The 14,101-nt window shown below is 44.5% G+C and overlaps 2 protein-coding genes across 2 annotated transcripts; both read left to right on the top strand.

The window, feature by feature from the left end:
• Nucleotides 1–488: 488 nt before the first annotated feature.
• LOC121775228 (28 kDa heat- and acid-stable phosphoprotein-like) lies at nucleotides 489–2,958 on the top strand. The gene is made up of 8 exons (XM_042172266.1): nucleotides 489–691; nucleotides 920–957; nucleotides 1,437–1,508; nucleotides 1,630–1,713; nucleotides 1,844–1,878; nucleotides 2,232–2,317; nucleotides 2,576–2,641; nucleotides 2,716–2,958. The coding sequence occupies exons 1-8, from the start codon at nucleotides 625–627 to the stop codon at nucleotides 2,748–2,750; spliced, it is 483 nt and encodes a 160-aa protein (XP_042028200.1). The 5' UTR covers nucleotides 489–624; the 3' UTR covers nucleotides 2,751–2,958.
• Nucleotides 2,959–6,616: 3,658 nt separating this feature from the next.
• Nucleotides 6,617–11,746, top strand: LOC121775357. The gene has a single exon (XM_042172434.1). It carries the CDS (start codon nucleotides 6,617–6,619, stop codon nucleotides 11,744–11,746), a length of 5,130 nt encoding a protein of 1,709 aa, XP_042028368.1.
• The last annotated feature ends 2,355 nt before the right edge of the window (nucleotides 11,747–14,101 follow it).

The following is a 14,101-nucleotide window of genomic DNA, read 5'->3' on the forward strand; positions in this document are numbered from 1 at the left end:
CCAAATGTGTCTAAACAGAAACTTGAGGGAAACAGCACAACCAAAATAATAGAACTTTTGCCAAAATTGAATATAAGTATGATAGTATATACTTATGTAGAACGAGTTTGGCAAAATATAAAAAAAATAGCAAATTGTCTTCCTAATAAATTGATGGTATTTTTTTAAATTAAATAACACCGTTTTATTTAATATTTGATGATACCATTTAACTCATTGACAGTGACGCGTACAATTTATTAACCGTCATATCAAATATAATTTCACCTATTTTTTTGTCATTGGAAAATTGAGAACATAGTAAATTTATAATTTTTCTACTAGTAATTTTTAAAATTACGAGACATATCATAATTTACTAAATTTCGTTTTTTAAATTGCTATTAATCATATAATAGGGATATTATACATTTAATTCGAATTATATACTATTATACATCGAATATTTTAGCAATTATTGGTGATTTAATTAATTTAAGAATATACATACTCAATTAGGGTTTATGAAAAAGGGCCAGAATCCGATTCAGACAAGCAGTCCCTCAAAAATCAAATTGATCGAGTCTGATTCCATCTCCGATTATTATAAGCAGAAGACGGCTGCAGAGAGAAAGATACGGAAACATGGGTAGAGGGAAGTTCAAGGGCAAGCCGACTGGCCGCCGCCAGTTTTCCACCCCCGAAGAGATGAGTAAGCTTTCTAGCGCGACGCATATACGATTTGATTTTGACTAGCGGTGTTCGTATATTCCTTGAGGGAAAAAACTTGATTTTGATCCGTGTTTCGTTTGCTATTTTGTCTGTGAATTCCTGTAGAAATTTAATATGATTTCTGTTTCGGAATTTTCTGTGTTTCCACGTTTTGCCGATCTATGAAAATTTCACCACTCCTTTGTTCTGACTCTCTTCAATTGTGCAGTTGCTGGTAGCTCTGCTCGTCCTCGCACTTTCAGAAAGGTAGTTTTCACAAGTTTGTTAGTATCTGAGCTTCACTTCTGTAAATGTGCAATCTTGTAGATTTGGAGTTGTATTATGAAATTTATGTGCACAGGAAGCATGTCTGTAGAGAAGGGAATGGATATTATAATAGCATCGGTTGAATGATTTGTAATGTTTCCGATTAATATGTGTGCATAATGTTGTAAAAAAGCTGATACGGTGGCTCTAATTGGTTTTAATATACTCCTTAATTTGGGAATTTTTGTGAACATATAGTTGTCGTATAATTGGATTGCTGTGAATTAGATCATGCATCCTTATGAGTTAAACCGATATTCGTAGATTTTTCTGTTTAATATATTCCAGCTTAGATTTTGAATTATTGGTGGCCACTATGTTGCAACTTGGAGTCTAGTTCCTACTTTGTTATACAATTGGTATTTTAGTAAGGGTTTCAATATTTTCTCATTGTATAATAAGTGTTTCCTCGCTACCAGGAAGTAGCTGATATTGTGGAGGATGAGACGTCTGATGTAGAGTCGGAAGAGGAATCTGATAGTGAACCTGAAGTGAGTATAATTATGCCTCTCCTTTCCTGCAAAGCCATTTATTTATGTAGCCCTATTGATTTCAATGAATGAGTTGACAAATAAGCATGCTCACCCCGTCTCTGTTAAATGCTTCTAACAGAAAGTGAAAGGTGCCGAGGGGGTCATTCAGATTGAGAATCCCAACATGGTGAAGCCAAAGAACATGAAAGCACGCGATGCTGATGTAAGTTACCCGGGAAAGCTATTTTCTGGGATGTACTTATGAAATCTGTTTCTCTTATTATTTTTTTCTCTTCGGGTATTATTACTTCCCCATCAACCCTTGAAACTGGTTTTGCTTTGTGCTTGCTCAGTTGGAGAAAACAACAGAGCTTTCAAGGCGTGAAAGGTTAGTGTGTGCTTACTGCTGTTACTTTCTTGAATTCCATTTCTTACAGATGACTTCTAAATCTTATTCCAACCAGTTCCATCCCCATTTTGGCATTTTGTTTGAGTATTATGTGTATGTGTATTATATATATGGAGTGTGCGCAGGTATTTATACAATTAGAAGTTATGTTGCTCGAGAGCCACTTTGAGCTACCCATGGGGTTAAAAATTTGATGATTGGGCATTTAAAAGTATATCACACTATTATTCCTTTGTGGCCTCCCTACCACTCCTAATTCAGCTCTTATTGATGGGTTGGAATTGTGATTCTCTTTACACGAATTAAGATTTGTTCTTTCTCTATTGTTTTAGGGAGGAGATTGAGAAACAGAAAGCTCACGAAAGATATATGAAGCTGCAAGAACAAGGGAAGACCGATCAAGCAAAGAAGGATTTGGGTAATGTTTACTTCTCATCAAGAATATGTTTTATTCATTGCTTGCTGTTACACCTTCTTATAGATGGGGCAAGTTCGAGCTCCACTAAACTCTTAACTTGATTTCTTATCGGCTGCATATAACCTAAATTTTAAAATCTATGTTTCCATGTGAAAATCGTCAAAGTAATTCAAGCTTAGTTGAGCCGGGCTGAATTAATTTGGTGTTGATTTTGAATTTTTTCTCAAGTTGATATCTTCTTCTTTCCCGAATATACAGAACGTTTGGCTCTTATACGACAGCAAAGAGCAGATGCTGCTAAAAAACGTGAAGAGGAGAAAGCTGGTAACTCATTATTCCGATTTTCGTGTGCTTTCGTCATAGTTTTACCTGTAGCTACTAACGGTTTGTTTGTGCAGCCAAAGAACAAAAGAAGGTTGAAGGACGCAAATAATTTTGCTGCTGCATTCGTAATTCGTAAATGATATGATTCAAGTACTAGTTTGGTAGTATATGAAAACAGTTATCAACTTTGATTGAAGCAGTATGTATTCTGCTGTTTCTCTTTTGTTAAATTCACTCACATCATCTGCAAAGTACACTCTAAATCTTGGTGCTACTCTTTATTTATAGTAATATTCTCTAGTGACAATTTCAGTTCATTTGTTTATGACTTATTACAACTATTACTTTCTAAATCTTGTTAGAACAAGTCTTCGTTTCATGAGTTTTGGGTACTAAATCATAGTATTATAACAAGTTTTCCCAGACTCTAGTTTTTCATCATTAAATTAACCAGAGATCACATGATATATCCTTAAAATTCATAAGCCAAGAGTAAATTTATATAGCTTCGTCCCTCCCATGCTCAAATACCGATTTTGGTTTACCCTATTGAAAATACTTAGGAAAGTTAAATTATACTATAACCTTTTTAACTGAACATTGGATATGCGTTGTAGAGGCTATCTTAATTTAATAAGATGAAATAAAAGAAAATTATATTTTAGAAAATAAAAAAAAACTAATTTTATACAATATTACTATTTGTTTCTTTAGGCCATCCACAACGCTGTTCCTATACCGTTCCTTAAACCACTATTTGAGGGCCCCGCTGTACTTTTTTACTCCATTCCTTAACTAAGGAACGGAACCTGCAACTCTCCGTTCCTTAACCGTTCCTTAACCGTTCCTTAAATTACTATTCATTCAATTTCATTTTTTTTATTTCCAGCCCAATTCAATTTAAATAAACACACTTTATTAAAAAACAAACACACTTTATTAAAAAACACACAACATTAAAAAAAATTTAAACTTTTAGAAAAATAAAAAGCACACAATTAAAATCCTAAAAAAATAAAAAGCACACAATTAAAATCCTAAAAAAATAAAAGTACACAATTTTAATAATTTCATCCGCCAAAATTTACCCAAATGTGCTCAATTAGATCCTGTTGGAGTTGGGTGTGGGCACTAGAGTCGCGTGTTCTTGCACGAGATAACCGTTCTTGTATAGACGGATGCGCTCCACTTCGAGGCGGACTACTTGCGGTTGAGCTTCCGGGGGATTCGTCGTCGAACCAATTTCCCGCCTCGGGTCCTTCGTCTTGGACAATCATGTTTTTTTTTTTTATTAAATTCAAATTTTTTTTAAAAAAAATTGAATTATTGCGTCACCTGGACGAAGCCCACTCGCGGGGCAGCGAGTGGGCTTCACGCGTCGAATGGGAGGCCGCCACGTCGCCTCGGCGCGTGGCGGAACGTTTCGTTCCGCGTTCCTCCGGAACGGAACGCGGCACGGCATAGGAACGGCATGGGCACGGAATGGCGACGGAACGAAGCCTGCAACGCGTGCCGCCGCGGAACCGTTCCGCCGGAACGGCATAGGAACCGCAACTGCACAGCGTTGCGGGTGCCCTTAAATAGAAATCAATATTGCTATATTTCGCTACAAAGTGTTTGTGATTATTATAGTTAGTAGCCACACTCCGGTAAAGCAGAGGAAAACATGAGCGAGAGCGATTCCCAAATTCACCGCAATCAGAAACCCTCAATCCCGCCGCCTAAAATCAGCAACAATGGCGGCGGAGGGAGCTATCCCAATCCCCGGGAGACGGGTATCCCGGACGCCGCCACCCTCAAAGACCAATGGCGCTTCGCAATTAGACAGTACAGCAGGTGGTACTCTCAGGCCTGGGGAACCGCTATACTCGCCGGCGCCTCTTTTTTCGCCCTAGGTTGGATCATCAGAGCATCCGCAGCGGTGGCGAAAGACGCCACCGCCGTCCGCGCCGTTGGCAAGGCGCAGGACCGCCGCCGCTGCAGCCGCGCCGCTGGCACGGCGCTGCTCAATGTATCGAGCACGTCCGTGCCAGCGGACGCACACGTGGCGCGCTCCCATTCGTCAACGGCATAGCCGTTGTGTTTAAACTTTTTTTTATTTTTTTTTTAAAAATCGGTATTTAATTATAAATAATGCTAAAAAATAAAAAAAAAATATTTTCCAAATCCCAAAAATATGGCCGTTTTTTTCCCGTTTTTTCTGAATTTTTTTGATTTTTTTTTGATTTTTTTTTCCCCAAAATCATCTATAAATACACACATTCATCATCCATTTATCACATCAAATCATCTCTCATTCATCTCTCATTCATAATTCTCATACAAACTATCAACACATTCATCCCCCACTCAAAATCTCAAATGGATTTCACCTATATTATGGCGGAAGCGGAACGCGAAGAACAAGAATACTACGAACAACATCGTGCCGCTTACGATTTTAATTATGCAATGTTTAATTTTATTTGTCATTTGTAATATTTATTGTGGGTTTTAAATGAATTTTAATATTATGGAAATGTTTTTGTGTAATTGAATTTTATATTAATTGTGCTCGTCCTTGCGGAAGAGCACAGTTGTGGGTGTTGTGCTCTTGCCAGAGAGCAGGCATGAATAGTACCGCCCGGGCCCACAACCGTGCCGCTGGCAAGAGCACGGTTGTGGATGCTCTCAAAGGCTCCAATCCACTCCCTTCCTTACAATCCGATCACACTAACTCTTCCCCACCCGCCGCCGCCAATAAAGATGAACCCTTGAAGCAACCTCGCTGATTGACTATAATAGGTAATCTACTAATCTTCAATTCTAACTTTTTTTTGTTTCTTTCCTCGAAATTTGATTGACCAATTGATTGCCTGTAATTCCTCGAATTTAGGATTTCTATCTTTGCCGATTGCATATGTAAAACGTTGCTTCAGAAGGACTTCTCTCTCTGGCTTCCTGTTCCAACTTGTTCTTGTATTTCTCAATGGATACAAGTCTATAAAAATGTCTGTTATGCTGTGTGTATAATGATTTGGCTGTTTATCAATTGCTTAAACTGCTGCTATTGACTCATACTGTAAATGCATATGGTTGTTCAGCTGAGGAATTGTTGTTAAACTGTTTTTATTGACTCATACTGTAAATTCCTATGGTTGTTCCACTTTGTTCTTGCATTTCGTAACGGATACAAGTCTATAACAATGTCCACTATGCAGTGTGTATAATGATTTGGCTATTTTTCAATAGCTTATACTGCTACTAATGACTCATATTGTAAATGGTTATGGTTGTGTTACGAGCGCCACTGACCCACAGAGGGCGGGGGATACGACAACAACATCCTCGGCTGTGCCGGGGAGTGAGGACGAAACAAGGGAAGGAGAGGTCGACGTCGGAGTGCCGGAGAGGCAAGCCGTGAACGTTGACACAATGAGGAAGTTGAGGCCGAGGAAGGAGATCAGGCAGCCGGAGCGCTACCACGACTTCGTCACCAAGTAGCGGCAGCAGCTCGGCAGCAGCTCGGCAAGTAGCGGCAGCAGCTCGGCAGCAGCTCGGCGGACGACTTGGAGGAGAATAGAATAGTGTTTTATTATTTTACGTTTTATTATATTTTGTTTAAGTATTTCTCTTTTGTTATTTAATTTCTTATTGGGTCGAGCGTTTTATAAGCTCCGTCGGGTTTTCTTTGTTGGTTCTTTCCCGATGTATAGGATTAGGTCGAACCAACCCTAGGGTCTAGAATATTATAAATAGGGCATCTTCATATTTTTCGAAACTTATGAATGAAGAAATAACTTGCCCACTTTACTTGTGCAATACTACATCAAACCTACTTGCTGCCGACGGAGGAATTCCGCGCCAGCCTATCGTTTGATCGCCGCCGATCCTAGAATTAGGACGCCGGCACGGTCGTTGTACAATCGTGAGACAGGGGTTTCGACGTAAGGTTAAGAGGGTTCTTAACAAACTGGTGCTTTCATTGTTGAACTTATGAATACGGTAGAGGAATTACAGCGATCTCCGCCGGTGTTGACTGGGGGGAACGCGCAAGAATTGGTTCTCGGATCGGCACGTCGCCCTCCGCTAGGGAACCACCGCGATGTAGGGGGGCAATCCCAGCAGCCGACCAGGGGTGAACCGTCGGTCTCGGGGCGCCCATGGCCGGAGACGAGTGGGGTCGACCCGATCACCAAGGGTTTTGATCGGATTATGGCCCGTTTTGATCAGTTGGAGGTACGGGTGGATAACTTGGAGTTGCCGCACAACCGGGATGTGGATCCCGCGGATGATGGTTGGGATTCGGAGGATCGCGAGTATGCGGAATATAGGGACTTCGACGGGGTACAACGGGCCGCGAACCCTCGCCAACGTTTCCTAGGGCGCCGCGACATGAGAGGCGCGAGAGGCGGCCGCCGCGGTGGCTTTGGGGGCCGCGACGAGCCTTGGAGAAGGGGTCACTGGCAGCCGGATGGTGGGTACGATACCAGAATGGTGCCGTATCAGCCTCGCCGCCTTTCGAGTTGGGACCCGCCAGCGGCAAGGCAGCGGGGAGGGCGTGATCACCGCCGCCTCGCATCGTGCTGGGACCCGCCAACCGTAAGGGATAGGGCCCAATACTCATATGGGTCGGACGCGCATCACGGGGTCAAAATGCGGGCCCCCCACTTCGACGGGTCAGACACGACGAACTGGATTTCACGGGTGGAGTACTACTTTGATCATATTATGATGCCGGAGGAAGACCGTTTACACTATGCGGTAATGCTCTTTGATTCCCCGGCCGCAGAATGGATATTTAATTACCGAAATAACAACCAATACGTCACGTGGCCTGAGTTTCTGGAGGATGTGCGACACAGATTTGATCCGCAGAGCTTCAGAAATTATATCGGTCCTCTAGCCAAATTGGTTCAGACGGGGTCTGTGGCGGAGTATCATGACACGTTCGAGAAGTATCTAAATCGGGTTGAAGGTGTACCGGACTACATATTAATCCCGGTATTCATCGAAGGCCTTAAAATGCCTATTCAGGAGAAGGTGGAGCTGCAACAGCCGCAGACATTGGCCGAAGCTATAGCATTGGCCTTACGGCTAGCGGCCAACCAAGACCATCGGTACCAGCAAGCTTCGGCGTCGTCGCAAAAGCGACAGTGGCCCCCGAAGGACAGCCGCCAGCAGAACTTTCCTGCTCCGCCGCCGAGCGGCCCTGCCCACGGAGCGAAGCCGAACCAGCCAGCCCCAGAGCTGGAACGCCCTCGCGTAACGCCGATTCGAGTGTCCAATGCCGAGAAATCGGAACGCTCGCGGAAGGGCCTTTGCTGGCATTGCCCCGAGAAATACACGCCGGGCCACGTGTGTACAACGAGGTTGTTATGTTATGTGGGGGATCCCGAGTGGGAGGAATCGGGCCAGACCCCGGATGTTCTATCTCCCGACGAGGAGTTGATTACGGAGGATATTTCTCACCTCCACTCGCTTACGGGAGGAAATCGCTCGGTACCTTTTCAGGTGGTAGGGGAAATAGGGGTCACCAAGGTGCGAATTTTGATTGATACAGGCAGTACACACAATTTCCTCCATTCCCGGTTCGCGGAGACATTACGGTTGCAGTTATACCGCATTCGACCCTTCCGGGTGTACGTCGGGAATGGGGCATCGATCATATGCTCCCACATTTCGAGGCGGACTAAACTTTCGATACAAGGAACAGAGTTTTTGCCAGATTTGCACATCCTCGATGTGCACGGATGGGATGTGATACTCGGCATGGACTGGCTGGAGTCTTTAGGCCGGATCTCGGCAGATTTCGTGGGGAAAACGTTGGAGTTTCGGAGGGATGGCCATCCGGTGACGATACAGGGAAGGCGGCCGGGCCCTCAGGCCATTTCGCTGCACTCGCTCTCCTTACTGGCGTCGTCCTCGACATCTCACGAGTTTTATGAGATCGTCGCACTGCCAGCGGACGAAGAGGCAGCGCCTGGCGCAGCCGCTGAGCTGGACTTCCCGGCAGACCTGCCGGAGGCATGCCAACGGATCCTCGGGGCTCACAAAGGGGTGTTTGATGTGCCATGCAGAATCCCCCCACCGCGGGCGTTCGATCACAGGATTCATTTACTCCCGGGCTCGAAACCGGTCAATGTCAGGCCATACCGCTACCCATACTTTCAGAAAACCGAGATTGAACGACAGGTTAAGGAGATGTTGTTGCAGGGCATAATTCAACGAAGTCAAAGTCCTTTCTCATCCCCGGTCCTACTGATTCGAAAAAAGGACGGGACTTTTCGTTTCTGCATCGACTATCGTGCCTTGAATTTAGCAACGGTGCCGGATCACTTCCCCATCCCCACGGCGGATGAGCTGTTCGATGAATTGGGTAGGGCGAAGTTTTTCACAAAACTCGACTTGCGCTCCGGGTACCATCAAATCAGGATGCACGAATCAGATATTTTTAAGACGGCTTTCCGCACACATGACGGGCATTTCGAATTTTTGGTGATGCCTTTTGGCCTGACCAACGCCCCATCCACCTTTCAAGCAGCGATGAACACTATTTTCCAGCCCCTCCTGCGCCGGCACGTCATCGTTTTTTTCGATGACATCTTGGTGTACAGCCCGACGTTGGAGGCACACTGCGAGCATTTATCAGAGGTACTATCGCTCCTGGGCGCCAACCAATTTTATGTAAAGCTTTCCAAATGTTCATTTTGCTGCACCAGTGTTGAGTATTTGGGCCACTTAATTGCAGATGGCACGTTGAAGGCAGATCCCCGCAAAATAGAAGCAATGACGGCGTGGCCCGTACCGCGAAATGTTAAGCAACTTCGCGGGTTTTTGGGCCTGACAGGCTATTACAGACGATTTGTCGCCCACTACGCAGTCATCGCGGGCCCGTTAACGGACCTACTAAAAAAGGAGTCGTTTGTCTGGACCCCGGCCGCGACCACCGCGTTTGAGGCATTGAAATTAGCTATGTCGTCGACCCCAGTGCTGCGCCTACCAGATTTCAACAAAACATTCTATGTGGAAACGGATGCTTCGGACACCGGGATAGGAGCGGTATTGATTCAGGAGGGCCATCCCATTGCCTACTTTAGTCGCAAGCTCGGTCCGCGCCGTAGGGTCGCCTCAACTTACCACAAGGAGCTATACGCCATCGTTGAGGCAGTCCAGAAATGGCGTCAGTACCTGTTGGGCCGGGAATTTGTCATCCGTAGCGACCAAAAGAGTTTGAAGGAGTTGCTGCAGCAGGTTGTTCAAACCCCAGACCAGCAGCTTTATGTCCGGAAGTTGATGGGTTTCACCTTCCGCATTGAGTATAAGAAGGGAGCATTGAATCGGGCTGCGGATGCTCTGTCGAGAAGGGAGGACACGGCCTTGCCGGGGGAGACGGAGCCAGCTCCAGAGATCGACCAGGCAGCACAAGGGGCCGACGCCACCTGTCTTACGGCTGTGGCGCACCCGATCCCGAGCCTGCTGGACACCTTGCGCCAGGAGACAGAGTCGCGGTCGGACCTGGTGGAGCTCGCGGCCCGTATACGATCAGGGGACGCACCCCCTCAGTTTAGCCTGGCGGACGGCCTAGTTTACTTCAATAGGCGGATAATGGTGAGTCAGTTGTCCAACGTGAAGAGATTATTGTTGGAGGAACATCATAATACTCCAATGGCGGGCCATCCGGGCCACGAGCGAACGTTTCGCTTGTTAGCAGCAGGGTTTTATTGGCCTAAGATGAGGAAGGACGTACGGACCTTCGTTGACGCGTGTGCAATATGCCAAGCCACCAAGTATTCGACGCAGAAACCGGCGGGCCTTCTGCAGCCCTTGCCGGTACCGACGCAGGTCTGGGACGACGTATCTATGGACTTTATCACGGGCCTACCTCAGTCCCGCGGGTACACCACTATTATGGTGGTGATCGATAGACTCTCGAAGTATGCCCACTTCGCGGCGCTGCCGACTCGTTTCGACGCCTTGCGGGTGGCCCACCTTTTCGTTAATACAGTGGTCCGTCATCACGGGTTTCCTAAGACTTTGGTGTCGGACAGGGACTCTGTGTTCCTCAACGCGGTATGGGAGGAAATACTTCGTTTAAGTGGGACCAAACTGAACTTCACGACGGCATATCATCCGCAATCCGACGGCCAAACTGAGATACGCAACAAGGGGCTAGAGCAGTACTTACGAGCCTTCACAGCAGACAAGCCATCGACTTGGTCGAATTTTTTGCCGTGGGCCGAATTGGCATTAAATTGCTTCCACCATGCGGGCTTAGGCACTTCCCCCTTTAGAGCGCTGTATGGTCGGGAGCCTCCGTTGTTGGTAGCCTCGGTCCCATCAGCCAAAACGCCCCCTAGCGTTGCGGAACTCATCAAGGAGAGGGGGGAACTGCTCGTCCAACTACGCGACAATCTGTCCAGGGCGCAGCAACGGATGACGGCGACGGCGAACCGGCATCGCCGTCATGTGGAATTCGATGTTGGGGATTTTGTGTGGCTGAAATTACAGCCGTATAGGCAACATTCTGTAGCGAGGCCCATTTCGGCAAAGCTAGCTAGGCGTTTCTATGGCCCTTTCGAAATAGTTCAGAGGATCGGTCCAGTGGCATATAAATTGCGGTTGCCAGAGGGGAGTCGGGTTCATGATGTATTCCACGTCAGCCTTTTGCGCGCCTTCGTAAAGGACGATCCGGTCACCACTCTGCCGGAGTTGTTCGTGGGGAATAGACCCGTAGTCCAGCCCGTGGCCATTCTAGACTCGAAGATATTATGGCACAAAGGAGCGGCAATGGAGCATGTCTTAGTGCGGTGGTCCGACGGGTCCGATTCGCCCTCGTGGGAGCCATTGGCGGAGATACGTCAGCGGTTTCCTACCCTCTCCCTTGAGGACAAGGAAGTCTCTAAGACCGGGGGAGTTGTTACGAGCGCCACTGACCCACAGAGGGCGGGGGATACGACAACAACATCCTCGGCTGTGCCGGGGAGTGAGGACGAAACAAGGGAAGGAGAGGTCGACGTCGGAGTGCCGGAGAGGCAAGCCGTGAACGTTGACACAGTGAGGAAGTTGAGGCCGAGGAAGGAGATCAGGCAGCCGGAGCGCTACCACGACTTCGTCACCAAGTAGCGGCAGCAGCTCGGCAGCAGCTCGGCAAGTAGCGGCAGCAGCTCGGCAGCAGCTCGGCGGACGACTTGGAGGAGAATAGAATAGTGTTTTATTATTTTACGTTTTATTATATTTTGTTTAAGTATTTCTCTTTTGTTATTTAATTTCTTATTGGGTCGAGCGTTTTATAAGCTCCGTCGGGTTTTCTTTGTTGGTTCTTTCCCGATGTATAGGATTAGGTCGAACCAACCCTAGGGTCTAGAATATTATAAATAGGGCATCTTCATATTTTTCGAAACTTATGAATGAAGAAATAACTTGCCCACTTTACTTGTGCAATACTACATCAAACCTACTTGCTGCCGACGGAGGAATTCCGCGCCAGCCTATCGTTTGATCGCCGCCGATCCTAGAATTAGGACGCCGGCACGGTCGTTGTACAATCGTGAGACAGGGGTTTCGACGTAAGGTTAAGAGGGTTCTTAACAGGTTGTTCAGCTGAGGAATTGTTGTTAAACGGCTACTGTAGATGTTTATGGTTATGGTTGTTCCACTTTGTTCTTGCATTTTTGTAATGGATACAAGTCTGTAACAATGTCTATTATGCTGTGTATAATGATTAGGCTGTTTTTTCAATTGCTTAAACTGCTGCTATTGACTCATACTGTAAATGGTTGTGGTTGTTCAGCTGAGGAATTGCATATTGAAAATGTACCTGTGCGGGTGGTTTATATCATGGTTTTCAGCTTGTTTGATCTTGCGGAACGAAGGCACCAGGAGAGTGTATGATCCATGTTCTTGTTCAACCTTGAGAACAAGAAACTAGGTGTTTTGATGATGCTGATAACTTAACATCTCTTAAGTAAGATAGTTCCACTTTCCCATAGACAGAATGTAAGGTTTGCTTCCTTTTTCTGTGTATATCTGTAATTTGAGGAAAAGGTTAAGTTTGATCCAGAGATGCATTTGCTGTTCATCACTTTCCTGCTGAAACTTCTTTTACCAGCGCCTGAATAAAAATCCTTTGTTTCTGTAATAAAAAGTAAAAACCCCATTGAATGGTGTTCAACCTCTTCTATATAGTAATACCTCTATTCCTTCATAGCTGAATCACTTCTATTTTGTACTCTTCGTTTTGAGAAAATCATAATAAATATTTAAAGTGGAGAAAGAGTAAAGTAAGAGACAGAATAATGTAGAGAAGACTTTTGGGGGAAAAAGTTTCACCTCCACACGGTAAAATGGATTTCGGAATCTGGGCTTTAAGTAGAGGAGAACTAAAATACTAGATAGACTTGGGCGGATGAATTGGGCATAAGCTACGGCCCGAGCTGATAAAGACTTATGATCTTAATGTGCTATTAAAGTTCAGATGTTGAATTGAACTATGAGCCCTTTGATAATAATGTCATTAATTTGTTTTTTGAAAAAGAAGTCGAAGTTAAAACATATATACATCCTAAGATTATAACCTATAAATTCTTTGTTTATAAAAAACTAGTATAGTTTTTTGTATATATTAATATTAAAATTAAACTAAGATATTTGTGTAATTGATGTTGTTATATACATTTACTCCTCCGTCCCACTCAAGATCTCCAGCTTTTTTTTTAGTTTGTCTTGATGTTCACTTTCTATATTTGAAAATAAATCTCACTAAAATCCTGTGCCATTTAAGAATTTGGATATCTTGAGTGGAACGTGGGAGTATATATTATTCCATGTTGAACAAAGTGATATAAAAAATAAATAAATTTAAATACTTAGGGAATTAGTATTAAGGATCTAGATCTCCTGAATATGTACCACTCAATGAATGGGATCGTACATAGTCCCAATAAAATTTGACATGATATCTGAGCAGATATCATACTTAAGCCGAATGTGCCATTGGAGGTGACATGACATATATAAGTGATCATGTTAAGATATTAACGATTACGCTTAGGCTGAATGTGCAGTCACAAGAGATGGGCATGGGTGATCCAACTAAAACGTTAACATTTACGAAGATTTGAACCTTATTAGAGTTTTGAGTCGGAATCCTACTAGGGCATGATTGATTTTCTCGTTACATACCAGATAAGATTGGATGCATGAATTAGATCACCGAACTCCAGTAAAATTTAACAATCAATGTTCTACGTAAGATTTGATGCATGAAGAGTTGAATGAAAAAGACAATAAATCATTAGAAACAAATTCTTGCAATGGCAGGGTGAGGGGAGTTGTTCCTTTAATCAAATCCGTAAACACAAGTCAATACTCATATGTAGATTCAAAATCTCTGAGAAAGTAGCTTTCAGAATTGTCCCCATTTACTCACATTGGGAAAATCGAAACCATATGTCACACCTTAAATTATCCATATTCCAA

Source organism: Salvia splendens, chromosome 17 (assembly GCF_004379255.2).
Source record: "Salvia splendens isolate huo1 chromosome 17, SspV2, whole genome shotgun sequence".
NCBI lineage: Eukaryota > Viridiplantae > Streptophyta > Magnoliopsida > Lamiales > Lamiaceae > Salvia > Salvia splendens.